A 26972-nucleotide genomic window follows, 5' to 3' on the forward strand; every position below is an offset into this window, starting at 1 on the left:
TGTCGCTCAGCGTCAGGAGGTGTCATACTGCTCGACTCACTGAACCAGTGGGTCACAGCTCAGCCCTCACTGGGAGCTCTGAAGTGGTGGTCTGTGGGGGGGCAGGCAAGTGGTCTGTGGTCCTCTCTGGTCCCAAAGTGATCCACCTGGCCCTGACCCGCCCTGTCAGTGGGACTGGACCACAGACATCTGATGAAGCTGTGTTTGCCTACATCTCAGCTAGTTTATTAGTCCTGGTTAATCTAATCTAATCTGTCCTTACTCCAGCCCCTGTGGGACAGAAGATCAGCTCCCTCCAAACAAGTGAAGTCTAATTTATTTTACATCGCGTTTGAGTCCTGGTTAATCTTAATCTAATATTTTCCATTTCATTCTAATGTTGATTTTCATCAGATGGAGTAAATATTCAGGGTGTTTCTGAGTAACATGAGGGATTTGAGCTCAAATCAAACCGTAGAAATGATACTGGTGTCCTGCAGGAGGGCGAGTCCGTCGGCAGCAGCGTCCTCCAGCTGGTGGTGACAGACAGAGACACGCCCAGGAACGGCCCCCCTTTCTCCTTCCACATCGTCAGCGGCAACGAGGACCGCCGTTTCCATGTCGACCAGGGCGGCCTGCTGTCACTCTCCGCTCCGCTCAGGAAGAAGCTCAGACCCCACTACCAGCTCAAGATACAGGTAAGACCACCTGATCATAAACCATCCGATCACAGATCACCTGATAACAGACCATTTGATCATAAACCACCTGATCACAGACCATTTGATCACAGACTACCTGATCACAGACCATTTGATCATAAACCACCAGATCACAGACTGCCTTATTATAAACCACCTGATCACAGATCACATGACCCACAGACCACATGACATGATCATAAACCACTTGATCACAGATCACCTGATCATAAACCACCAGATCACGGATCACCTGATCACAGACCACCTTATCATAAACCACCTGATCGCAGATTGTTTGTTTACAGCTCAATCAAGCAGTGATTTTCCTACGTACTGTTTATGTAGCATCAATGTGTGGATGGAAGACATGATCTGTGTGTCGCAGAATTTGGTTTTGCCTTATCGATCATCCGCTGACTGTCTCATGAAGGAAGGGTTTGACATTTGGACAGATAAGCTTATGAAAGATCTGAATGTGACATCAGTCTAATGTTTGCGTTGTGTTCACCAATCAGGTGACAGACAGCGGCCACCCACCCCTCTCCTCCATCTGTGTGGTCAACATCAACATCACAGAGCAGAGTAAGTATCCTCCCTCTGTGGTGCCTCTGGAGGTCTTCATCACCACCTCCAGCGGCTTGTTTGCCAACCGGGTCATCGGCAGGCTTCACGCCTCAGACCAGGACCTGCAGGACGTCCTGACCTTCAAGCTGGTATCAGAAAACCCAGACCGGGGGAAGTTCTCTGTTGACCTGGCTGATGGCAAAATCTGGGCGGACGAGAACCTGGAGGAGGGCTTCTACTCCCTCAACGTCAGTGTGACTGACGGGAAGTTCAGCGTCTGGACCGGGGTCAGAGTTCATGTGTGGGCAGCTGACCAGAGAGCGCTGGACTCCGGACTGACGCTGCAGCTGGTGGGGCTGTCACCGGAGGAGTTCCTGGGTGACCACTGGAGAGGCCTCCAGCGCAGCCTGGGACAAGTTCTAGGGTTACCCAGACAAGAGCTCCACCTGGCCAGCCTGCAGCAGCTACCTGACTCCCAGGCCCTGGAGGCCCTCCTGGTCTGGAAGCCTCAGAGTGGACCCATCCAGACTCTACCAACCAACAGACTCGCAGGTGATCAGATACTGAGCCGTTTCAATTGGCTGTCACAATGAGGGCTGAGATACAATGAGGATGCAATACCTAAAGAATGAGAGTGTTAGCGCCATTCAATGTGGAGGGAACGTGATACATGAGGCTTTTTGAGTTTGCAAAATGAACCAAATGGTGCCGTTCATGCATGTCACATGTCAGCAGCTGCTTCACAGTAAAAACCTTCCTATGCAGCCTGCACAGGTTTAACTGTGAAGCACCTGCATCACCTCCATCAAAGTGTCCTGTCAGCCGCCATGTTCCTGCAATGTATAAAGTCATCTTGGGATAATATCAAAGAAATGAGCATCGTGCAGCACTAAAAGACTCAGTGACACAGTGTTGATGGGTTTTAGTGCTCAAGGTGGACTGGGGGGATCTAGGAATGACATGAAACCAACTGTGACGTTGTAGTTTGAATCTGATCTTCACTAACTGAGCCCCAAACTCATCTTTTATCCAGTTCTTCTATCCAGCTTTTACTGAAAAATCACTGTAGTTGATGCAGACATGAAGCAGGCTGACCTCCAGAGTGAATATCAGGAACAAATCCTGACTAGCTAGGTCAGGTCTGATGCTGATCTCTGTCTGTAGGTATTATATCGGACATAGAAGACTCTCTGGGCCTCAGGATCCTCAGGGTGAGACACAACGGCTGTCTGGGCCCCGGCTGTCCTCCGCGAGGCTGCAGGAACGCTGTCCACCTCACCGGAGACAGACTGAGCCACTTCACCACTGCCAGGGCCGGATACATCACCCCCCAGCACCGCTGGGAGAGTGTCTGTCCCTGTAACGGTACGTCTGTCTGTCTGTCTGTCTGTCTGTCTGTCAAACATCAGCGACAGCCTGTTCTCCTCTGCTGTACTGTCCCACCACCCCCGTCAGTCGCTCTGATCTCACTTCTTCATTCTTTAGTTTTGTGAGGAGAGGATTCCAATTTCTCAAACATGGTGATTCACAAACAGGCCTCCAGGTCTTCAGTACCAAACTACATTTTTACCAGTTTTCTGGCACTTTGTGGACTAAAAGTTGAATGATTAAGAGAATTATGTGTAACCACAGTTACTGTTGGTAACATAATGACGTTTTTAGATGAAGGCCAGCCTGTTAAATAAAGGAAATGAAGAAAGTGGCAGATGTCCTTAAACAAACACTTTTTAAACAGTTTAATCCCACGGAGTCAATGACAAGGTTTTCCTGTGTATGTGACAAATAAAGGTCTTGAATCTCGTCATTAAATTTGAGTGTTTGTTAATCATCCATGGGGAGTGCATAAACTCTTCAGTGGTCCTCACTTCTCAAACAAGACGCTCATTCATTCATGCCCACACCAAACTCCAGTAGAGATAAACATGTGGGAACAAAGAGCCAACAGCTAATATTTATATAATCGATCATAATTCATCATTTTATCTATACATTTTGTGGAACAAGGGACAGATCACAGTTTTCAAAGCCCAGCTGACATCAGGTCAGCAGTACTGCCTGAGCAATAACGTTAATTTTACTGCCACACAAAGAAACCATCAGTTCAGATGTAAGGAGCTGGAACTCTGTTGATGACCAGTGGGTCATCCTCTGAGGAACAGGACGTGCTACAGATGTATTGGCTGTCCAGCCGAGGCGATCGTATCTGATTATCTTTACACACAAAGTTTAATGTGTAAGAAGAGTTTGATTAAAATGAACAAATCAGCTGATAAGACCGACACAAGGAGATCCATGTCTGCCTTTCACAGAGTTACTGTAAAATGTGATCTGTTGTTTTTATGATTCTGTGCTTCAGAGTCAGCACTGAGGTTCGATGGCAAATCCTACCTGAAGTATCTTCACGGGATGGACGAGGACAACAAGGACTTCAAAGTGTCTTTGAGGTTCAAGACTTTCCAGGAGCAGGGTGTCCTCATGTCCACCAACAACTCCAACCACTGGGGAACTCTGCAGGTATCTGAGTCTGATGCTGCCTTTATGATGTTCTCCTCTGTCCTGAGTCACTGATTTATACCAACAGATGCACAGACTGGATCTCACTTCAGTCTGAAACTAAACCAGTCCGTTGGGGTACCGATAATACCTACATGTGCTGCGCTTAAGTCATGGAATTTCTGAAAAGTCTTGGAATTAAGTCTTTCCAGGCGGGGGAAGTCTGGGAATTTCAATCAATCTTTATTTATATTATCTATTTATCTTTATTTATTTAATAAACACTGTTGCCCATAAAGTTGGAATAATTGTTCAATACCCCAAATTTTGTTAAAGCCTGAATCCACAGTCTGCAGGTTCATTGTGGTTTAAGTTTCACTGTGATCTGTTTGGAAGAGTTTGATCAATAAAGTTGAGAAGATATAAACTTTATTTATCAAAAATAAATCACATTGTCACAATCATTTCATGAGAAGAGGTGAAAAAACATTTTATTCCAACTTTATGGCCAACAGTGTACTCTTGGTGCCAGTCCTGGAAAGTCAGGACCTATTTAGATAAATTTACCAAACCAGTATTTTTTCATAGCGCTGGTAATTTTCTTCTTCAGATTGTTTCCAGTCTCACATGCATTCTGATCACTTGTGGTTACACTCAAATTTTAGTTCCCATGTCTCCTCCTCAGCTCCCATTCTAATGTTTTCCACCTTCTGCCCATTGAATCGATGAAAAATTAGTCCTGAAGATTCAGCTTTGTAGTCATGAAAAAGTCACCTTTTTAAGCCTATCTACCTTTAACCTTTCTACCTACTCAGAGTGGGACCCTGTTAGGCTGTTTGGAGGCGCTTGTACTGTACAGGAGTGTTACTGCTGTGAGACTGATAGACTTTAATGATGACCAGCTTGTGGGTGTGGTTGTCATGTAAAGGTGAAAGTATCTCACTACAGTCGTAATGAAACCTCTCTCAGTCAATCACATTGTTGGCAAGTTGGTGTGTCAACTCCCTCGTTTCCAAGTGTTCCACATTTGTTCTCTGAGTGTAACATGAATTTGAAATGTAATTGTGTTTTCTAACAGCTGATCCACACTTTAGCAAAGAGTTTCTGGAGGCCTCTCAGCAGCATTCATTTCAAACAGGGCCAAGGACACAGCAGCAAAGAGAATCCATGTCTGGATGTCACTGTTAGGGTTAAGGTTACATAAAGCTCTGTAAAACACATACGCAGCAATTCAATTACAACATAACCAGGAGGGAAATCATTGTTTTCATTCACAGAATGGAATGTAAATATTTGGACCTTCAGGTGATTTATTTGGCTGCCATGGGGAGATGAAATCTCTTCCTAATTTCCAGCTGCTGTTAGTAATGTAATGTTGTTGTTAGACACTAATTTACTATCAGAATGATCAAATCTGAGATCGGCTGATTTCATCTACATTGTTCTCACTGGGGAACAACAGGCCAAGCCTTTCCTGCTCCGATTCCTAAACACTGCTGCTTGTTCTCCTTCCACCGAGCTGACTGATGGCTTCTCAAATGTCAGTGTTTTATTTGCTGCTTAGTGCTAGCAGCCATGTTATCAGCACAGGTGTCACAGTTGATCAAATATGTGATATGTGAGAGCTGCTGGTTACACACTTTAATCAGTTTTTCTGATCCCAGAAAAGTAGAACACCGCTGTGATTCTGGTTCAACCAGGTACCTGGTACCAGGTACTATTTTAGTACCTCCTTGGCCGGGGTTCCAAGCGAGCTGAGTCGAGCTGAAAATCTGACGTCAACATACTGCAGGCCACTGATTGGCCAGGGAGTGATGTCACTGGATGAGTCATGAGAGCGACTCGTTCACAAAAATCAAGCCTGCCATTTTTAAAAACCCTGGAAACAGCGACCGGGCGTTTTTATCATTTAGCAGAAAGTGAAATGTGGAAAATGGCTGCACGTAAACCAACACGTGGTCCATCGAGTTCTTAGTTGTGTTGTGTGTTGTGTATTGTGTCGCATATAAATGACGTCAGAGGAGTTTCGGCCCACCTTGCTATGACGAGCCCACCCACGTTGAGGTGGTACTCAATTGTAATGGAAAACCAATCAAACCGTGTCGAGTCGAGCCGAGTATGTACTAGTGGAAAAGCACCATAAGCTTCTGCTCATGACCTCTCAGAGGGGGGGAAATCATTATTATTTATCCCCTTATAAAGACATGAACAGTCCAATTTTATGGTAGATTTAGAGAGAGGGGGGACCTGGCGGGCACTGCAGGATCTCAACCCAATACGGCGAAGTGTATTCCATCTGTGACGAGACCAATGATGGCTGAATCATCGGAGAACTTTTGCAGGTGGCAGGTGTGTCTGCAGTGTGGAGGGTAAAGAGGAACGGATCCAGGACCGTTCCCTGCTGGGGGGCTGTACTGCAGACAACCATGCTGGACACACAGTTCCATGTCCTGAGGTAGTCCAGAATCCAGGATGTGAGGTGATGGCCCACACCGCTGTTCTCCAGCTTGTCCCCCAGAAGTGCTGGCTGTATCGTTGTGAAGGCACTGGAGAAATCAAGGAACAAGATCCTCACTGTGCTACCAGACTCCTCCAGATGAGAGAGGGCTCGGTGTAGGAGGATGACGGCGTCGTCCACCCCACTGCCCGGTTGGTAGGCAGTAAGTTCATGTGTGCTTAATGCCTCATTGAATATCAGTGAACCCTGCGCACATTAAAAGTTCCACATCGGATTATGAAGCCAGAGATACTCATCGGTTGATGATTCCCTGTTTTTCCAGGGTAATCAGCTCATCAGTGCCCTTTAAGCTGGAGCTGAACGTAGCACGTGAGCCACATGTTGCCCTTTTCCCTAAACACTCACAGCAAGGGAACCAGCGAGCCCTAATGAAAAACAGGCCGTCCTCAAGATGTATTGACGCGCTTCATTGGAATCGTCTAGGGAGAGGAAGATTCATCTGAGTGCTACAATACATGGTTGACTGTACCGTATAAAGTGGCACGCTGAAAGAGAATAATGAATTGTTGTATTCTTTGGGAGACATGAATAATTCTCTAAACAGATAACAAAAAAACGGCTTGATATGCAGCATGATACCTCTCCCTGTGGGCTCCTCTCATTTGTGTGACATCCATGTGTACTCCAGCAGAATATTCAATCATTTTGATTCTCAGAAAACTTCAAAAGCAGCGTTCAGTCTTTCCCAAGGTTCTTCCTCCTGGGTTTTGGAGCTTGGCTTGCTACATGCAGGAATGGTCCCCGCCTGATTCATTGTGAGCAGGAATGGCTTCAAAAGGAATTTCTGAACATGGTCATCTGAGAAGTCCCTTGCCTGGTTTTTGTGATGACTTCAGAGAAACCTCTTTCCCCTCTGGATATGAGTTGCCATCAGTGGCTTCTGATAAACCACCAAACCTCATCAGCATGCTCAAACAAGGGCCAGGACTTAAAAAACAGATGGAGGAACTGCAGACCTTTTTGCTGCTGCTAATTCTCTTTTCTGTCTGCACACATCTTACTTTAATTCATCACCTTTGAAATGGAAATTGTGGCTGCCTGGATGAAAGACACCGTGGCGAGCTGAGCAGGAGAAGTAAAGGTGACTTGTTAGCGAGGGAAAATGGCGTCCCTGATGAGGAGTGACAGCTCAGGTCTGACACCAGAGCAGTTTGTGGAGCCGACGGGGAACAGAGATGTAGATGTAGACTGGTGTGGAATCAGTGGACCAACACTCATCAGTCATGCTCTCTGTAGGAACACAAACTGATAGACTTTCATGTCAGTTCAGGCTTTCATCTTCTCCTCTAAGAGGAGGAAGGAGCTCAGTGACTCTCTGGAGAGAATAAAACATGTGACCTTTCACTCGGTGGACAAGGCGTCCTGCTTACCAGATCAAATCATGTTACATATCATGTTATATAATGACAGAACACTCCACAGGATGGATTGTTATGAAAACTATTTCAGACAGTCATGGTTCCCAGAGGGTTTTGGTGATCCTCTGACTTGTGGTTCACACATTCATGCTCCCGTGAGAATGAAATGTAATCACTCTGTGATCCTCTGACTTCTAATCCATCCTCAGGTTCACATGTCCAACACTTTCATTTAAGACCAAATGCCTGCAGAAATAATACAATTCCCATCAACCTCAGCTGGACTAGGTGCTGATTAGCAAATGTTAGGATGTTAACACCTTAAAAGTAAACGATGAACATGGTAAAAATCAGAGGTGGAAATGGGGGGGGGGGCACAGGAACATAGGGAGTGACAGTCAGGAGGGAGATGATCAGTCCAAATAATTACGAAAGTTTTAGTTTTGAAAAATACTTTCAAATGCAAATGTGTGTGTCCAAATATTGTGGAAATCTGTAGTTTAGAAGTTTCCTCTCCCTCCTGTTACTAAAGTCAGTTTCTGACTTGTAAAAGTTGAAGGAGTCTAAAGTGTCCATTGTTCTCCCTCCACTGGAAAAAAGACTCTCAGCCTCTATGAATCCAACAGAGCGTCATGACATGAGGCCGTACGCACTGATAGCAACGCTGCCTCCAGCATGCTATCAGTATCACAGCTTTGTTTGTGTGCACCTCAGATGCAGGCAAAATGTGTGAGTGGAGCTGAGCTTTGCTGTTACAGCTCCCAGCAGAAAGCTCAGGTTTGCTTGTTTATGGAGTCATGAAGCCCCGATGCTGTGGAGCTTCAGTCCTACTGGAAATGGGCTGTGACACTGTGGCCACTCTGCTTCTGCTGTGCTGATGCTGGAAAGTCCTCCACTGTCCATCACCAGAAATCTGTCCAGAAAGTCACACATGTAATGTACAACAGGTTAAAGACAAGTGACAGGTTGCCTCCATGTCTTGAAGTTTTCACTTATTCTTCTGCCAGAGCTGCAGCATCCTCCCATGATAAGCCAGAGACCCCCTGAGACCCTCCCAGGGTCCCCTGGCACTGTCTGATCCATGCGAAGAATGTTGCTGCTCTGTGAAAAGTGAAATATAAAAAACCAAACTCCAAAACAGAAGTACATCTGCAGCATAAAGAGAGAAAAGCTCATCGTCCTGCTGCAATTAAAGAAGCAGGAGCCTGCAGATCCGTATCAATAATGCATCATGGCTGTCAGTGTCTGCTGGGCGATGCTTGGCAATTTGCAAAATCCACACTCCCAGTGTGTGTTTAACAGTGCAGATACGAGGAGCCCTCTGTTACATAAAGAGCACATGAATAGATTAAAAAAAAGCTGCTGGTTCGTTAGTTTGAGGGAACGCTGAGCGTGCAGAAACGTTAAGAGGCTCCCACTGAGGAGGCTGGAGAAATGTGTGTGTGTGTGTGTGTGTGTGTGTGCACGGTGTGGTGTTACTGGGGAAACATGTTTAATCTGGATCACACCAGAAACAGCCATGTTCATGTGCACACACAACAGGTTTATGATGTCTGTCTGGTCGACTTGTTAAAGGCTAAACTTCAGATGGCATCTCTCAGAGCAGCTCTCATCTGTCCACACCGACCGACCGTCTTTAAACGGCGGCACATGTGGACTTTGTTCCAGCTGCATTTCAACATAATTACAGCCATGTTGAAATTAAACCCTACAAATGTCACTGTAATTGAACAAAGAAATCAATATAACAAGCAGCACAGCATGACGCATAACCAGAAAATCAATCGATCTTTATTTATATAGCACCAACAGCGTTATCTCAAGACGCTTTACATAAAGAGCAGCTCAGACCAAACTCTTTAATTAGAGAGAGACCCAAAGATTCAGGAATTCAACATGAAGGATTCAAGAATCCACACAGAGCAGCATCAGAGATTAGAACAGGAGAACCAGGACCAGGATCCACAGGAACCAGGAACAAGATCCACAGGAACCAGAGAACCACAACAGGAGAACCAGGACCAGGATCCACAGGAAACAGAGAACCACAGCAGGAGAACCAGGACCCACAGGAACCTGAGAGATGAGAAAAGCACAGAAAGGCTCAGAGGAAGATACCAAGTTAGTAACAGACATTAAAGGGACATGAAGAGGAAGAGGAGGAGAGAGGAGCCCAGTGCATCATGGGAGTCCCCCGTCAGTCTAAGCCTATAGCCTATTTCCGAACCCAGACTGGAAGGAGGTTCCACAGGAGAGGAGCCTGATAGCTGAAAGCTCTGGCTCCATCACTACTTTAGAGGACTTTAGGAACCACCAGTAGACCTGCAGTCTGGGAGCACAGTGCTCTAGTGGGGTAGTACGGTACTATGAGCTCTTTAAGAGATGATGGAGCCTGAACATTAAGAGCTTTGGAGGTGAGGAGAAGGATTTTAAACTCTGTTCTAGATTTGACTGGAAGCCAGTGAAGAGAAGCCAGTACAGGAGAAAGATGGTCTCTTCTCTTAGTTCTGGTCAGAACAGGAGCAGCAGCGTTCTGGACCAGCTGGAGAGTCTTTAAGGACTTATTGGGGCAGCCTGATAATAAGGAACAGAAATAATCCAACCTGGAAGTGACTCATGTGTGGACTAGTGTTTCTGCATCACCTCCAGACAGGATGGACCTGATTTTAGCAACATTAGTAGATGGAAAAAGGCAGAGCTGGAAATCTGTTTAATGTGGAGTTAAAGGACAAATCCTGATCAAATAAGACTCCCAGATTCCTCACAGTGGAGCTGGAGGCCAGAGTGATGCCATCCAGAGTAGTTATGTTGGTAGAAAAGGTGTCTCTAAGGTGTTTGGGGCCGAGCAGAATAACTTCAGTTTAGTCTGAGTTTAGCAGCAGAAAGTTGCTGCTCATCCAGGACTTTATGTCCTCAAGGCAGATTCATCTGGCTTTATTGATCAGTATAATTGTGTATCATCTGCATAACAGTGGAAAGTAATGGAGTGTTTCCTGATAATATTACCCAGAGGTAAATAATGTCGGTCCAAACACTGAACCTTGTGTCTCTGTGCTATGGTTCGCTCTAAAACCTGACTGAAAATCCTCTAATAGACTATTAGAGTTTAGAAAGTCACACAGCTGATTGGTTACTACTTTCTCCAGGATCTTGGAGAGAAAGGGAAGGTTGGATGAAGGTCTCTAGTTGGCTGATACACCTGAATCAAGAGTAGGCTTTTTCAGGAGAGGTTTAATTACTGCTACTTTAAAGGACTGAGGTACATAGCCTGTTAGTAAAGACTGATTGATCATATCCAGTAAGGACGTGTTCATTAAGGGCAGGATCTCCTTAAGTAGTCCAGTGGGAATGGGGTCTAGGAGACCAGCTGACGGTCTGGATGAGGAGATTATTGAAACCAATTCAGGAAGATCAATTGAAGAAAAACAGTCCAAATGTACATTAAGCCCAACAGCTGTTTCCATGATTCCTGAGTCTGAGGTTGGATCAGAGCCTGTTGAGGGCAGGAGGTGATGGATTTAGTCTCTAATAGTCAGAATTTTATCGTTAAAGAAGCTCATGAAGTCGTTGCTACTGAGCTCTAAAGGATCACAAGGATCAGTGGAGTTCTGGCTCTTTGTCAGCCTGGCTAACGTGCTGAACAGAAATCTAGGGTTGTTTTTATTTTCTTCTATCAGTGAGGAGTAGTAGGAGGCTCTGGCATCACAGAGGGCCTTTCCATAGGTTTTCACACTGTTGTCCGATTCTTCTAGTTTGATGGCACGCCATGTCCTTTCAAGTTTTCGCAAAGTCTGGGAATTATACCAGGGAGCTTGTCTCTTTTCTTTTATTATCTTCTTTAGTGAAGAAACAGGAACTCTGCAGCGTTTCTGAATGGACAGAACATGGACCACTTCACTGTGAACAGATAAAACAGCAAAACAACAGGGGCCACAGCTTGTTTTGTTTATTTAATCTTATTTAGAAAGGCTGTTACATTGAGATTAAGATCTCAATAAGATATTAGACCTGAGAACAAGCAACATTCACAACAAAACAAGACGCTGGACAAAGCGGATTTACCTGACTGGGTTTATTCAAAATGGAACGAGACAAAAGACTGAACGGGACCAATGAAACGTGATGGTCCCTATCTTCTACCAGTAGAGCTTTATTACTAACATGCTAATGAGAATTATCAACATGTTTATGAGCAATATTAGCGTGTTGCTAATTGACTCTGTCCCTCCACAGCTGACCGATGGCGAGCTGCAGTTCAGGTTTCGCTGTGGAAACGCCTCCCCCGGTTCCTTACTGGTCACATCAGGTTCAGTGGCGGATGGCCGCTGGCACAGCGTCGTGCTGGAGGTCAATTCCGCTGCCCTCAGACTGACCTTGGACCAGCAGCACCCGGCCTTCACCCCACTGACCGAGCCCTGCCGGCTGATGCGCTCCCATGGTGCTTTGCTCTTTGCCACCTTTCCTCAGGACTCTGGTGCAGAGGTCCACCAGCGTTCTCGTCCTTTCACCGGCTGCCTGGAGGGCCTAGAGCTCGACGGGGGGCCAATCAGAGCAGAAGGCGCAGCTGAATGGGCTGGCCTGGGCGGCAGGAGGGTGTTTGGGGAGTACCGGTGCTGCAGCAGGGCAGGAGCCTGCGACAGCAACCCCTGTGAGCACGGAGGTGTCTGTGAGGAGGATGCTGGCAGAGGTGAGAGCGCTGAGGATTCAACAGTTCAAACCTGTAAATACTAGTCATCATTTAGTAAGAGTCTGAAGTCAAGAAGGTGAGCTGCTTCATCAGGACCCACCCGGGTCAGTGTGGCCTGAACTTAGCTGAACCTTCCCTCTCAGATTGGGTAACAAAACAAGGAATCCTATCCCTTTGTCAGACACCGGTTGATGTCCTTGCTGCATTGCATTCTGGTCTAGTCGGCGTTCCAGAGGCTGTAGATGGGTTTGTTTCCTCCTATCAGCTGGTTCTGAGTGCTGGGCTCTCTGGTCTTTGGTTGTGAGCAACCTCATATTCACTGTTGATGTTCGAGATCAGTTCCTAAGAACAGACTCAATGTTCACTTTTTAGCAAGGAGGAAAAAAAACAAGCACATAAACGAAGTGGAAGGTTTGAATATCAACTCCACTGTGGTGTTACCTGAACATGTTAGCTTCACCTTTGCTTTGATTATTTACTGCCTGGTGCGGGGGTGGGGCATAGATCCTCTTGTCTCAGACGTCTGGGTGTGCTTGATTTGCTCATCAGGGCCTCGCTGCAGGTGTGTGGGACTCTTCCACGGCGCCCGCTGCGAGTTGGCCGACAACCCATGCGCCTCCCAGCCATGTGCCCACGGCAGGGTGTGTGTGCCCAAGGCTCAAGGGTACATGTGCAACTGCTCCCTGGACAACAACGAAGCACGGTAAGCACACGTGTCATCCACTGGATTTTTCCTCACTGATGCTTTTTAGGATGTCCTGTTTTAACATGTCGTCGTCTCTGTTGGATGTTTCTTCTTCCAGACTCTGCTTAGGTTTAAAAAACAGAAGATATTCAGTGTTCAGACAGCAAAGTAACCATCAGCCATAGTCTGATTACTAATTAATCATTCAATCATTTATCAAGTAAATATCCAAATATTTCCTCATCACAACAACATCAGTGTAAAAATCAGCTTGTTTCTTGGTTTACACATGAATCACTTTTCCACTCTCCTCAAAGGAAAAACTACGATTTGTGTTTTTTATGTGTCAATGCTGCTGACAGCCGTGGTCAGAGACTTTGTGTTTTCAGGCTGTCCTATTGGTCCACCCTTCTATCTGTCTGTCTTTTGGGAACATGGTATGTCAGGAACGCCACAAGGGAATTCATTCTAATTTGGTCCAAATGTATCTTGACGATGACCTGATCAGATTTTGACGGTCAAAGGTCTCTGTGACCTCACTAAAACGTTATTAATCAAGGATTCACACAATGATCATGACAAAGCTTCACCCAAACATCGAACACAATGAAATGATGAAGCAATTACGTTTTCTACCCAAAAGGCCAAAGGCCGACGTCCCTGCAACGTCACGCCATTCTCTCTTTCACAGAACTGACACACTTACAGACACACAGCGCAGCAAGAGCAAGTCAAGTCAATCAGTTTTGACAAAATAACAACGTGCGGGGGAGAGAGAGAGCAACTCTGTCAGAAAGGTGGGAATTAATAGTGTGAGCGCACTGGAACCAGGTGATTCTAACTACCCTGATTTGGACTCCACCCTGCAGCTACCTGTCATATTAAAGAGCAGCATGAAACAGCCAGGGAACAGTCACAGGCGGTAATTCTACTTGTTCTGGCTCTGACTCTAACACAGACAGAAAAACTAATGCAGAATGGTAGAATTATTAGTCAAATTATACACAATCATCAGTTTACAGACCAAATAAAGTAGAGGTGAATGTGGATAAAGTCTGATGTTTCTCCTTCTTCTGAGAGCTCAGTAGTTTCTTAGAGTTATTACATTTTAAATTTGATCATAACTGAGGCTAGAGCTACAAAAATGAAAATTCAATCATTTGCAATAAACAGGATTTTCCTTAAACATTTTTGAATAATTAATAAATGAAGGAGATAATTATCTGTCAATGTAGCTCGCGTCAAACAGAAATCCTAATGAGATACACTGAGGTTTCATCACGACTCAACAAGGCCAACTGAACACAGCCCTCATTATATGCAACATCACTTGTGCTGAAGCACATGCTCGCATTCCAAAAAACGTCCAAGTCCTTGAATTTGCATGTATATGCAATTGAGCACACACTTTATCAAACACACACACGTCTGTTCATCGGTCCACGAGCAGCTTGTTGTATTCCACTCACACCCGTGGCTGACAAAGAGAACAGTCACGTTCAAACAAAATTACAGCAGCATTTGCATATTCCAGCTTTCATTAAGGCTGCCTGTGGAATAGCGGCGCTCCTCGCGGGTATTAACAGTGTCCGTGCTCCAGGTAGGGCTTTGATTAACTCAGTGAAAGAAAAATGACCACTGGTGGATTGTAAATCCAGGACGTGAGAGTTCGCTGTGTGAATTGTAAAGCACACAGATAGATGTTTTATCATGCTGTGCATGTTTCTTCATGCAGTCTGATAATTGTCTTAACATGTGCGGCACAGTGTAATCAGTGAGCAGCACAACAGTCATCCATCCAAATAATGTCAGGACAACATAGGACTTCAGATAATCAAAAAATGCTTGTCTTTCCTAAACCAAACTCCCAGAGAAAACCGCTGCATGCTGCATTTTGCTCTGTAACTGTAGCAGCATGCTTTCAGCGCCATGCGGCTACGGGACGCAACTCCTGGGAAATGAGCAGAGAAATCTGAATACCATGCAGTCGCTTTTATGTAAAATAAAAGAAATAGCTTGTGTCAGTATCGCAGCAGTGGCATTCAGCAATCAGAGCCCCAGGTGGAGTTCTCAGTTCCTCAATAAGATGGAACCATTAGCCCCGGCCCAGAGGCAGCCTGCATGCTGCTCTTTACTGCAGCATCAGAGCCTGAGTGGTGTCGCACACTCTTTCATACTCTGTCTAAAGTCAACAAAATAATCTTCACTCAAGCTTTTTGTTAACTTCCAACTTCTTCTTCAGTGGATAGAAGCTGAAATTCTTTTAAATGGTGTTCATGTTAACCTGTATGGCAGGTATTGTCCAAGTTAAGTTTGACTGGTTGATGTTTTTTGTTTGAAAGGATCCTAACTGACTTTCCATTGACTTTTAGCATGTTACATGCTACCTCCACGTGTTTGTCATGGTCGTATGTATGTGAGATCAGGCTGCGTCACTGTTGAGAGCATTGAGGGAGGACAAAGACCTGATAAAGGTTGAGTGTGAGACATCCACAAAGGACTCTCATGACAACGCTGGCACTGCGATGAGTCCAGCAGCCTCCAGGGTTGCTCAGCTTGTTTAGCTGTAGTTCCCATTACATTACATGCATAGTACAAAACCACAGCATGTTAAAGTAATTAACTAAATCTTGCTTCCTTTACTGCCATAGGTGCCACAATCAGATGGAAGCGTGTTTGCCCAATCCGTGTCTCGGAGGTTTCGATTGTAAAGTAACTGATGGCTTGATCCACTGCGACCCACTGCTTCAGGTAAGTCCTCTATGGGGGGTAGTTCTGGTGCCTTTGTGGCAGAGATGACTGCTGAGGGTAGTGACTCTGTGATTCCATCGGTACCTAAATCCTAATCCCACTACTGGCCCTGTCTGTCTGTCTGTCTGTCTGTCTGTCTGTCTGTCAGGCGTCTCCAATGATTGGATATGTGGAAATCATGGAGATCAGTGCCAGCGTGCTCGGATTGTTCTTCTTAGTCGGCATCTTCGTTTGCATCAGGAAACGTTACGTTCAACAGAAGAAGAAGAAGCCCGTCTGTGTCCAGGACTCCAATGGGTGAGAGCAAATGTCTGTGTCTAAAAGAAGTCCTCAACATCTTCCATCTTCCAAACTCTGCGATACACAGCGTTCAAATGCTGCTCCATGGCTGTCACAGGTTTTAGAACGACAGGTCTTTTCCAGCAGAAAAGCATCCAACAGAAACCCAAATGGGAAGAGAGAGAAACTGGAGGACAATTAGATTCCATCAGCAACAAAATGTGTTAGATTTGACAGCTGTGAGGTTTCAGTGGAAACTTGCTCTCAAACAGATGTTTCAGTTGATCTGCTTTTAAAACTGTATTTTCCTCCAACATACAGAGGAGCTAGTTACAGTTATCAGTTGTAGAGCTGCAAACCGTGATGCTGCCAAACATCTAGCAGTTTTCTGTCCACACTGATATGACACCAGCCGGCTGGAGAAGGAGGGTTACTGAAATCACTGAAACCAGAATATATCACCCCCACAGCTATTTCCAGCCCAGTCTGGCCAAGAGCCTCAAAGCCGACAACCAGGAAGTCAACCCCATAGAGATGAATTCACTGGTTGGCCCCAGTAACGACCTCGACCACACGCCCTTCAGGTCACTTCGCCCACGCAGCCAGATCAGCTCAGGAGGCGGGGTTTCATCTCCAAAGACACATGGGCCGGTTGTGTGCAGTGTTGCCCCCAACCTCCCCGCCAGGCCACCGTCCAGCTCCGACAACGACTCCATCAGAAAGAACCACTGGGACTACGAAGGTGTGTATTCACATGTTCTTGGACTTTTGCATTTATTATGGAACAGAGATGCAAAGCAATGTTCTAAGAAAAAATCAGCTTTCACGTTTGGATTGTTTCTTTTGCTTTTAGTTTTGATCTTATTACAGCTGATATCAGCTCTTTTCATATAAACAGACAAGTGAGAGGACGGTGAACTTCAAAGAGTTTAACTTCCTGGTCTCGATCGGTCCGTCTGTTGTCCTTGTTGGATGTCCAGTCTTTGTTTCCTGAGCGCGCACTTGGTTAGGATCTGGGTTAGTGCTGAAGTGTTATTGATCAGTGATCTTAAGTGTTATTGATCCCTGTGGATCTGCCTCGTGTTGCTCTGCAGGCGTCTGTTGGTGTTTTTTCAGTGTGAAACGCATCTGCAGAGCTCAGCATGTAGAGACTCTGCTGGAAGTTTGGCTTTTTTCCTTTTCCTCTCTCCCTCTCTCCGTCTATTTGTCTCGCTCTCCTTCCCTCTATCACACACACTCCATTTGTCTTTCCTCTTTTGTGCATCTGTCATGCCCCCCCCTTTTGAGTGCAGTCATTTGCGTCCCTGTAACAGATCAATATGCTTTACTGCTCTGTTTTCCAGACAGATGAAGAGAGGCAGATCAGGTGTTCGTCACACCATCCCTCCCCAGGCAACACACTCCTGGCAGGTCATCTGTCTATGTGACCTTATCACACGCACTAAAGGACACATCCTGTAGTTCCTCGCTTCTTAACGGCTTGTGGTTAAAGGGGACGGGGGTCTGTGATCCTGGTTGGAATCTTTCAGCATTCTCGACGTGTTCTGAGGCAGATCAGGTGGTTCTCCTGTGGCTCAGATGAAGATAGTATCAGTGTTTAAGAACTGAAGGAAAAATAGCCTTAACAGGGCCGTCGTTGTCTGTCACCATCACTGTTATTGACCTGCGTCCAATCACAGAGCCCCATCAAACTGTCAGCCATCATGAAGCAATTTACTGCTCGCAGATGGCCAGATGGTGAAATTATATGGTGCTAGAGAGAGAAAGGCAAAGAGAGAAGACATCGGTAGAAAGTCCTGCTTTTTATTTCAAGACTGACAACAAGAAAATATGTAGAGCCGTTGTTACTGTGTGCAAGTTTAAGGCCCCCAAAGGCAAAAAGTCTCTGAAACTGAAGCTTACTTAAAACTAAAGAAGGTAATAAAAGATGCTGCTCGCACTGTCACCAAAAACCAGCCACGCTGGTCCATCTCCTGCTCAGGCCAAAGCCCAATCAATCAAGATCAATCTTCAAAAACAGGTCATGAGTAGAACAGGAAGAAACATAGCACCTGTTGGGGACTACTTTCAGCAGCAGATGAATCCACACGTGGTGCTGTAGTGAGTGTACAGGGCAGCAGGATGGAGTGTGTGTGTGTTTTTTAAGGTGAGAAATCAGACTGAGATGCTCACAAGTTTTAACACTCGCAGTTAGAGTTATAGACAAAATCTTAACTTTGATTGTTCGGTCTCAGCAGCCAACCAAAACCAAAGACAGCTCCCAGATGAGGCACAAATATGTCCTGTGGTGATTTCTGACACTAATTATGATTTTTCTGTTCCTGTTTATGCACCGTTTCATTGATTAATTGAAGGACGAGGTTCAGAGGCTGGAAACATTCATCACTTCACAGGCAAAATGCAAACAACAGATTTCCATAGTTATTTCACATTCCATGAAGAAGGAGCTTCAGATAAAAGAGCTGTTGACTGGCAGCGAGTCCTCTGCTCTGCTTCTCCACTGAAAATGTTTAGAGACATTTGAACCCTGACCCAGCAGCCCTTTGATGACTGATGTTCACCACGAAAGAGGGTCGTAGACATCAGACATCATCCCTCTCTGCTCTGGAAGACCTGTAAGACAAAGTCCTCATGTCAGTGCATTCTGCAGACGAAGCTGGGCCGGATAGGTTAGATTAGGTTAGCATGGGTTTGGTCTGGCTCTGTTTGCCTCAGTACCTCAGTGTTGTCACACCCGTATGAACATGTGACTAGTGTTCAACAGATTAGGCTGATGGCTTTACCGACCGTGTTCCCTGTCGATGTCTTAACTAACGGTGTTCCAGGCCTTTGACCTCCATCTCTCTTCCATGTCGTTTCCATTCCATTTATTACTCAGCCCATCTTTTCCTTCCCCATCTGTCTCTCATCCTCACTTTCTGTCCCTCCCTCTCCTGTTTTTCACCACATTCTCATTTTGTCTCTGTGTCATCCTTCGAGCAGCTGGAGTCTCTTTAATATTCCCACTAACTCTGTCAGTGACAGCAGGAGGCTTCTGTAAAGTCATTTTGTTTGAACAAACTGTTTAATGTGTCTGCCTTGTTAGTTTGAGATTTGGGGGATGAAGGCTGGAGTTGGAAGAGCTAATCCTTCACAGTCCTCATGTTGTTTCCAGATTTTGTTTCCTGTCTTTCTTGCTCAGCTGCAGTTGGTTTCTTGTCAGTCAAACACTGGGAGCTTTGGATTTGTTGTTGATTATCATTATCAGTTTAGGATCGTCATTAGCGGCTGATGAAGACACATTATGTGCATCTGATGGAGTGTTTCCATCAAAAACTGAAAAGCTTTCATGAAGTGAACACACGGCAGATAGGATACCATGTGCCCGAATACCTCACAGCACTTCAGAGAATATGGATGTTGTCTAAACACAATGAGCCAAACAGCAGCACTGATTAAAAGCAGTTTAAACTGGTAGTAAAAAACTGTCCGACACATTTCATCAGGTACCAAACAGTATTTAAATTAGATCCCCAGCCAAATAACATCAGTTCATTGACTCTAATATGTATAAATGTTCTTCTTTTTCAGCCTCTTTTCTTTCTTTTCTTTTCTATGAGGATATCTTAAAGGTTTTGAACTGTTATTGTAGTCAGTAAGACATTTTACAGCAGACAAACACCTCATGTGTCCCTGAACAGAGCCACGATTCCTTACAGATGACATAAAGGCACGGCGGAGCAGGAGCTCGCTGTCACTGGAACTATGGATTGATCACTTTAGAAACTATAATGTGCTATAGTATGCTGCTCATACTATAAAATGGTGGAAAGAGTGATTGTATAAAGGTAAAGGTTGGGTCATGAAATAGTTTAGTTTGTCGGAGTCACACTGCAAAACCTTTACGTGATGAAAACTACAAACCCCACGTTTGATTTACAAGGATGAAAAAACCCTCCTCCCGCTTGAGGAGCAGGAAGAAGCCAACGACCACCGTTAATCTCAAAGATAATAACGTGTCTGTGTGTGATGTGTGTCGGCAGCGTGTTTACTGCCCCTCAGTGACACGCTGAGCAATGCTAGTTTAACCATTTACATAGTAAATGAATAGAACGATGTGGTGTTTACAGCGTAGAAATAAGGCTGGACAGGTGAGCAAGCTTTGTCCTCCATGATGAAACCCACCTGCCTAGAGAGGGTTTGATGTCAGCTGCCCCTGACGTCTTATTAGTACATAGAAAAGTATTTGGAGGTTCGGGACTTAGCTTGAGATTAGGCTCTGGAAAATATTGAAGTGATTCAGTGTTAAGAGCACACACAGGGATGTGCAAAAAGCCAGAGGAGCTTATCATCAAGGCCGCCCTTCAGCTGGCTCCATGCTAGTAGTAATTCTGTTGATCCAAGACAAGAAGATTACTCTACTGTTGCAGTCATTATATGTGGTTCTTGATCAGTTATCAGCTGTAAACTACGATGTGGTGACCTCAGGACAGAGAGCCTCCTGTTTTCCTCATCAAACCGCACTACTTCAGATCTACACTAATTCATTTAATGTGCAAATAATCAAATAGTCAAACTGCTCAGATCCGTCCTGAAAGTGTTTACTAGCTTTGGTGTTTCTTGATCTGACTCTGTACTGGTAAATTCATCTTTGACAGCTGTGGACTTGTTGCTCTTCTAGTAAAGTGAAAATCACTTTGACCTCGTGAGTTAAGACAAACCTAACAATAAGAATCACCCCAATTAACGATCGACCGACGGCCAATTCAGCCTGGCCAATAAACCAGCAGATTTTACCTTTCCACAGATCCATAGTACGTCACCAAGCTGAAATGAGCTAATATGATTAGTTTTCTGTACCTCAGCCTTCCTGCATTAGCAGCGGTTACCAGAGGGCTGAAAATCGGTGCAATTACTATTACATATTGGAGTGTTTGACTAATGATTCAGCACTACGTTCTTAGACCTAATAATGAGTTCACCACACACCTGAGGTCCTTCACATCATGTTATGACCAACAGATGACCTGGTAGGTCTGAGGAATGTCTCAGCCTGACCTGATGGTTTTCATGTCCTCTGTCCTCAGTGTACCCGGCAGACCCAGACTACTATGGACACCCCGCCGTCCAGGAGTTCCCCCAGTTTGATATCGTAGAGGACACCTACTCCACCTCTACCATGGACTCGCGGAGGAATTCTCGATTTGGTGGCTTCCCGTTCCCGCTGGATCGCTGTGACCGCCGCGCTCCCCTCCCGCCGTGCTATAGCAACCAAAACCTGGACGACTTCCTGGGTCCCGACGGGCTTCCTCTTCCCAGCTCCCAGTGCCCCAACGAGTACACCGCCATCAGCTACTACCCCACCCAGCACACCCGCAGCCTCGACAATGTATCGGGAGGCTACAAGAGACTCAGCATGCGCCTGAGCGTGGCTATGCCATCATATGCAGAGAAAGCCAGCCTACCAGCAGCGCCAAACCCTGCCCAGCCTCAAACAAGAGCAGCAGGGCAGAATCCGCACAGCTACGATGGGTCGAGTATGGTGGGGAGCGATTACGGCAGCTGTGAGGAGGTGATGTTTTAAGACCACTTTTGGTTCGAAGCCTCTTGTGGTTGTTTGCATCTTTTCAGGTGATTCTTGTACATGTAGTTTCATACAGAAAGCAAAACAGTACATATAACTACGCTCAACCACTCAGTTTCCAGGCAGCTTTGTGTAGAAGTACACTCCTCAGATGGGACTCTAACTAACGAACAGCAGCAGTCTTTTTTCGCTCTCATGGAGATGAAAGCGTTGAGTGAAACGTTGCTTCACGTCTTTCGTTTGTCTGACTGTTTAAAGTCGTTGCGTCCTGCTATTGCCAGACTGGATGGGGCCATTTCAGGACTCCTCGGAAAGAAGAGGTTCAGCACAAGTTCACCCCTTTGTCTACGAGACGCTGCCGAGAGCACTTGCTTGCTGGGTTGTGAAATCGTGAACAGTATTACTGATGTGACTGAGGACTGTTTCAAAGTCAAAAAAAGGTGAAACTTCTGTTCTGAGTCCTGTTCAACTTCAACAGAGGAATCAGAAACCGGTCGGACATGCCAGCCACAATGAACACATCCCTGTCAGCCCGGCATCCACAAAGCCATGTTTACCCGTTACAGTACCACCGACTGGATGAGGACAACACTGTTGCATGACACACCAATCCTCATCTGAGCTGTGATGAGGACTGCTGCACTGTTTGACAGGTGAATCACCAACAGGGTTTATCAGATCCTCATTCTGCTGTGTTCATGTTAGCTCAGTATTTCAGCTCTAACAGGTATTAACATGGACAAACATTTCACTGAACTCTTAAATGACTTACTGGTGTTTATTGTTGCTGTGTGTTGTAATGAAGAGGGCTGGATCCTCACAGTGAGAGAAGCCATGAACAAGAGGACAAGATGTTAGAGGTGAAATAGATGTATTGTAACCTCTGAGTGTTACTAGTATCAGTGCTGTTTCCATGACTGTTTGTTCTGAATGTGGAAGTGTCTCATTAGGGTGAGGCAGACAAAGGTGTTTTCTTTGCTCGTTTTTCAGCTCTTCTGTGTTGCTGCCCTCCATGTTTGAGGGAACACTCAATGAGCAGTGAAGAAATGTCAATGCAGCCATTTTAAATGGTGTAAATATGCAAGCGTCAGATGAAAGAAACGCTTGTTTTGGTCTGTTTGTGCAGTGTGCAGCATATTAACAAGTGAACAGCAGAGTCCATATTCAGCCTCAACAGCATTTTTGAAAAACCAACAGTCAACTTGCTAAATATCACCTTGTACAAAATATTTTCAGCAACATTTCTCTTGTAAAGAATTTAGAGCAACGACGAATGGCTGTCATCAATCTGCTCGTTGAGGTGGAGCTAGAAATTATTTGTCATTTCTGCTTGAAAAATTAGTCTTTGAGCAATATTTGATTTTAATAATTGATAATTAAGCACAATACAATACTGTTAATTATCTGTTCGTGGTCAGAGATGATCTCTTATTGTTCAGTCAACTGAATCACTGTTTAGTTTAGAAACATTTACCCACCAGCCAACAAACCCAACACCACACGAACACCGTCACCCCTTCATGTGTCAGGAAACAGCTGCTGTTGTGCTTCACGTGTCCGTCTGTCCATCTGCTTTAAGTGTGATGCTGTGGTGGAAATATAACCTGCTGTTGTACATTCAGTTTGTATCTGTGCTGTTGTTTGTGCAGAACGTGATGTCCATTAGTTCAGTTTTCATTGATAGTTTATTTTTGTATCAATGTGGGCTCCACCGTGTTTGATCTTCTGTTTCTCTGTGAGAGATTTGATTAAGGTGCCGTCTTCCTGGTTGTTTTTCGATGTTGTAAAGAGAATATGAATAAAGATCTTCTATGAACACTAACAGAAGCTGTCAGACTGTGTGCTGTTTAAAACCTCTGGTGTGGAAAGAGGAGAGGAAACCTTACGCCTTCTGCTGACCGCTCTCATCAGAGGGACTCAGGCCACCGTGCTCATCAGTGACGTGAGTCGGCCTCCCATCAGATAACTCTCTGGTGCTTGGTGGGAAGGGGTTCAGATGATGAAGGCAGCCGTCAGCATGTGAGTGCGTCCCACTACAGCACCCATCTTCATAACAGACTAAAACATACTAATTTGAAAAATGCTTCAAATTAGCTATAGAATGAGATATAATATTTGTGATGTGTGTTTCATTAGACATGTTTCTTCTGGGTAATATCATCAGGAAACATTCCTGTCATTTCCACTGTTATTCAGATGATACCCAATTATACTTATCAATAAAGCCAGATGATCCCAATCAGTTGACTAATATTGCTCATTTATTAGACCCTGACAGAAAGCCCCCCCCCCGAGCCTGGTTCTGTTCAAGGTTTCTTCCCGTTAAAGGGGAGTTCTTCCTGCCACTGTTTCCTAGTATAACATCTGATGCTGCTCATGTGGGTAGAGCGTCTTGAGATAACACTGTTATGAATTGGCGTTATATGAAATAATGATTGATTGATTGATTGATTGAATTAGACCAGCTGCTGGTCATTGCCAGACATTAAAAGGCTCGTAGGAACACGTGTCGGCCCCTTCAGTCATCTATAATGTTTAGTTGTAGTCTGATGGAGATAAGAGGGACATACAAGTCACTTTGTTTTGTCAGAAGACCTGACGGCTGACCTGATGGTGGAGGGAAGCGATGGAGGATGGCCTGAAGGAAAACACCTGTGCCTCCCTCCTGGAGATCAGGATGTTTTCACCAGTGGGGGCCCAGAAACAGAACCAGGACTGGATGAGAAGTGTTTCCCCCCACTGGTCTGATCTGCTGCTGACTGGCTGAGGGCTGCAGCTCGACAGAATCAATCAATCAATCAATCAATCTTAATTATATGGCGCCAATTCATAAGAGTGTTAACTCAGACTCTTTCCATAAAGAGCAGCTCAGACCAAACTCCAACGTTTAAAGAGACCCAACGATCAGGAATTCAACATGAAGGATTCAAGAATCCAGAAAGGCAGAAAAAGAATATAAACATCATACTGACTTCATTTCTATTCATGTGATCATTATCCCTGCTGTCCATGTTTTTAATAACACTGACAAATGTTTGGCTCTTCATCAACATGTCCATACGTCATGGCTATATTATCATCATCATCACTCCTCCTAACGACTGACTGCAGTCAAGCCGTCCTTCACACAGCAGATTAAAACGGAGTGAATAATGTGCTTATCAAGAACCCTAACCCTCAGAACCCCCCCTTAAATGTGCAAACATGTCAATCAATCAATCAATCTTTATTTCTCAAGACGCTTTACATAAAGAGCAGGTCAGACCAAACTCTCAGTCCATGTTAGCCAGACCAGCAGAGACTCCTGGTTCAGACCAGCCCTAACCCTAAACTTAAAACTAAAACTAACCCTAAAACTAAAACTAAGAGTTAGTCTGTACCAGTAGACTGGGTTCAGACCAGATGGGGGGGGGGGCATCTGAGTGAATACCGAGGGGACCAGACCAGAACTCTGAGGGACTCCAGGACTGAGGCTATGAGTAAGTAAGTGAAGTTTATTTAGAATAACACTTTTCACAGAACAAAGTCACAAAGTGCTTTACAGGAATAAGAGAAAATGAAAGCAATAAATAAAATAAAATCATAAATAAAATCAATCAAAGAAACAACAACCATAACAATGAACAGATCTAAAAACACCCCGATCACATCCCAGCAGGAGGAGGGGCCAGTTTGAACTAATGTGTTTTTTAAATCATCAGATTTCCAGATCAGACGTCTAAAGGACGGCTGGTCCACAACGTCGGAGCACCACTTCACCTTTGGTTTTTAGTAGTGAGAGAGTAAACCCTGGTCAGAGGACCTCAGGGACCTGCTGGCTCAGGGGCTACATGTCAAAACAACAACCTTAAAATGAATCCTGAATTTGATAGGAAGCCAAACATCAAATTCCCATCTGAGGTCCAGACACAGTTACGACCTTGTGAGCGTGGTCCTGAAAAGCACGAAGAGTCCAGACCATAGAGGGGGGGGGGGGGGATCTGCTGGGGGGGTTCATATCATCCACTGAGCTTCCCTGAGTAACATCAAGGACCAGACATCTATCACACAGAAGGTGTGTGTGTGTTTTATTGTTCATCATACTAATGAGGACAGGTTAACATAATGACTGTGTGTGTGTTAAAGGTGTGTGAGTAAAATCTGACGAGACATCAAACAGCTTCAGTTATTTCAGCACCCAGAGTGTCGTCCTCATTATCCACTTAAACAACCTGTGTGTGTGTGAGAGAGAGCTGTGATACACACACACACACACACACACACACACACACTCACAGAGGTTTTATTGTGGCGGTGGGCAGTATTGGGCCCAGAGGTCAGGCTGCTGCAGGGATTTCTGGGAAATGTAGCAGCAGGAGTGAATCCAGTGGAGATAACCGGTGATTTGTGGCAGCAGAATCACCCTAAATAACATGAAATACATGGAATCAATAAGAGGAGGCTGACAGGAAGCCTTCTATACCTGTTCATGTGTGTGTCGTCTGTCTTCAGAGAAAAATGTTACTAGTTTTTACATTACTAGTGTGATTGTCATTCCCGACTCTGTAGATGTTACAGTCTGTCTGCTGGTTTTATTGATCCCATAATGATCCTCTAACAACAGGTGTAGACAAGGCCACGGCTCATAAAGGTTTGGTCCACAGGTGATCAGTCAGGAGAGACATGAACCAATCAGACAAGGAGACAGAAAGACTTCAGCACTGTCAAAGACAAACAGAAACAAGGAGAGACCTCTGGACACAAAGGGAGGAAGACGAGCTGGAACAGAGAGGACAGGATGATGAGGGACAGGTGAGACTAATCAGACAATCACACAGGTGGGAAACACACAAGGACAGGAAGTGAAGGATCTGAAACCAGAGGAGACAAAGGAAAACAGGAAGTGGGGACAGAAACAGGACACACAGGACAGGGCGTCACTGATCTCGTACCAGAAATCAAAGATGTATCAATAGTGTCCATCAGAGCTCTGACCTGAGACCAGCTGATCAATGTCCTCAGGAGAAAGACCGTCGTCACCACGGAGACGACTGGTGGTTTGTTCCAACACTACAGCTTCCACTCAACATGGAGCGAATCCTCCAACCATCAGCGCTGTGAGGCAAAGAGCCAATAAATCAGTGTCATTGATCCCACGATGATCTTGTAACGACTGATGTAGACAACGACCCAACAGTCGCTGCCTGTCAGCTGATCCTTTAATCGGTTGTTTCAGACGTTCGTGCTGATCAGACGTTAGAGGCAGAGGGTGGATCCTCTGACGCTGTGGTTTGGTGAGGATGACTCTGAGGAAGGTCACAGAGGGGGAAACATCTGTTGTAGAGTCCTCTGGTCCGACAGAGAAGCCTCCTGATTTCTCTGCTTCCTTTTGTAACCCAGACCTTTTCTGCT

At 45.2% G+C, this 26972-nt stretch overlaps 1 protein-coding gene across 1 annotated transcript in view; it reads left to right on the forward strand.

Moving 5' to 3' along the window:
• The window catches only part of fat2 (FAT atypical cadherin 2), a 58717-nt gene extending 37085 nt beyond the window's left edge, over positions 1-21632 (forward strand). Inside the window, exons 19-28 of the mRNA XM_070836696.1 lie at positions 480-677; positions 1199-1799; positions 2412-2612; positions 3604-3761; positions 11850-12303; positions 12853-13006; positions 15640-15739; positions 15888-16036; positions 16489-16760; positions 21085-21632. Coding sequence (XP_070692797.1) covers positions 480-677; positions 1199-1799; positions 2412-2612; positions 3604-3761; positions 11850-12303; positions 12853-13006; positions 15640-15739; positions 15888-16036; positions 16489-16760; positions 21085-21581 — 2784 coding nt within the window. The 3' untranslated portion in view covers positions 21582-21632. The remainder of the gene's footprint in view (positions 1-479; positions 678-1198; positions 1800-2411; positions 2613-3603; positions 3762-11849; positions 12304-12852; positions 13007-15639; positions 15740-15887; positions 16037-16488; positions 16761-21084) is intronic.
• Positions 21633-26972: the final 5340 nt, after the last annotated feature.

Source organism: Pempheris klunzingeri, chromosome 9 (assembly GCF_042242105.1).
Source record: "Pempheris klunzingeri isolate RE-2024b chromosome 9, fPemKlu1.hap1, whole genome shotgun sequence".
Classification (NCBI taxonomy): domain Eukaryota; kingdom Metazoa; phylum Chordata; class Actinopteri; order Acropomatiformes; family Pempheridae; genus Pempheris; species Pempheris klunzingeri.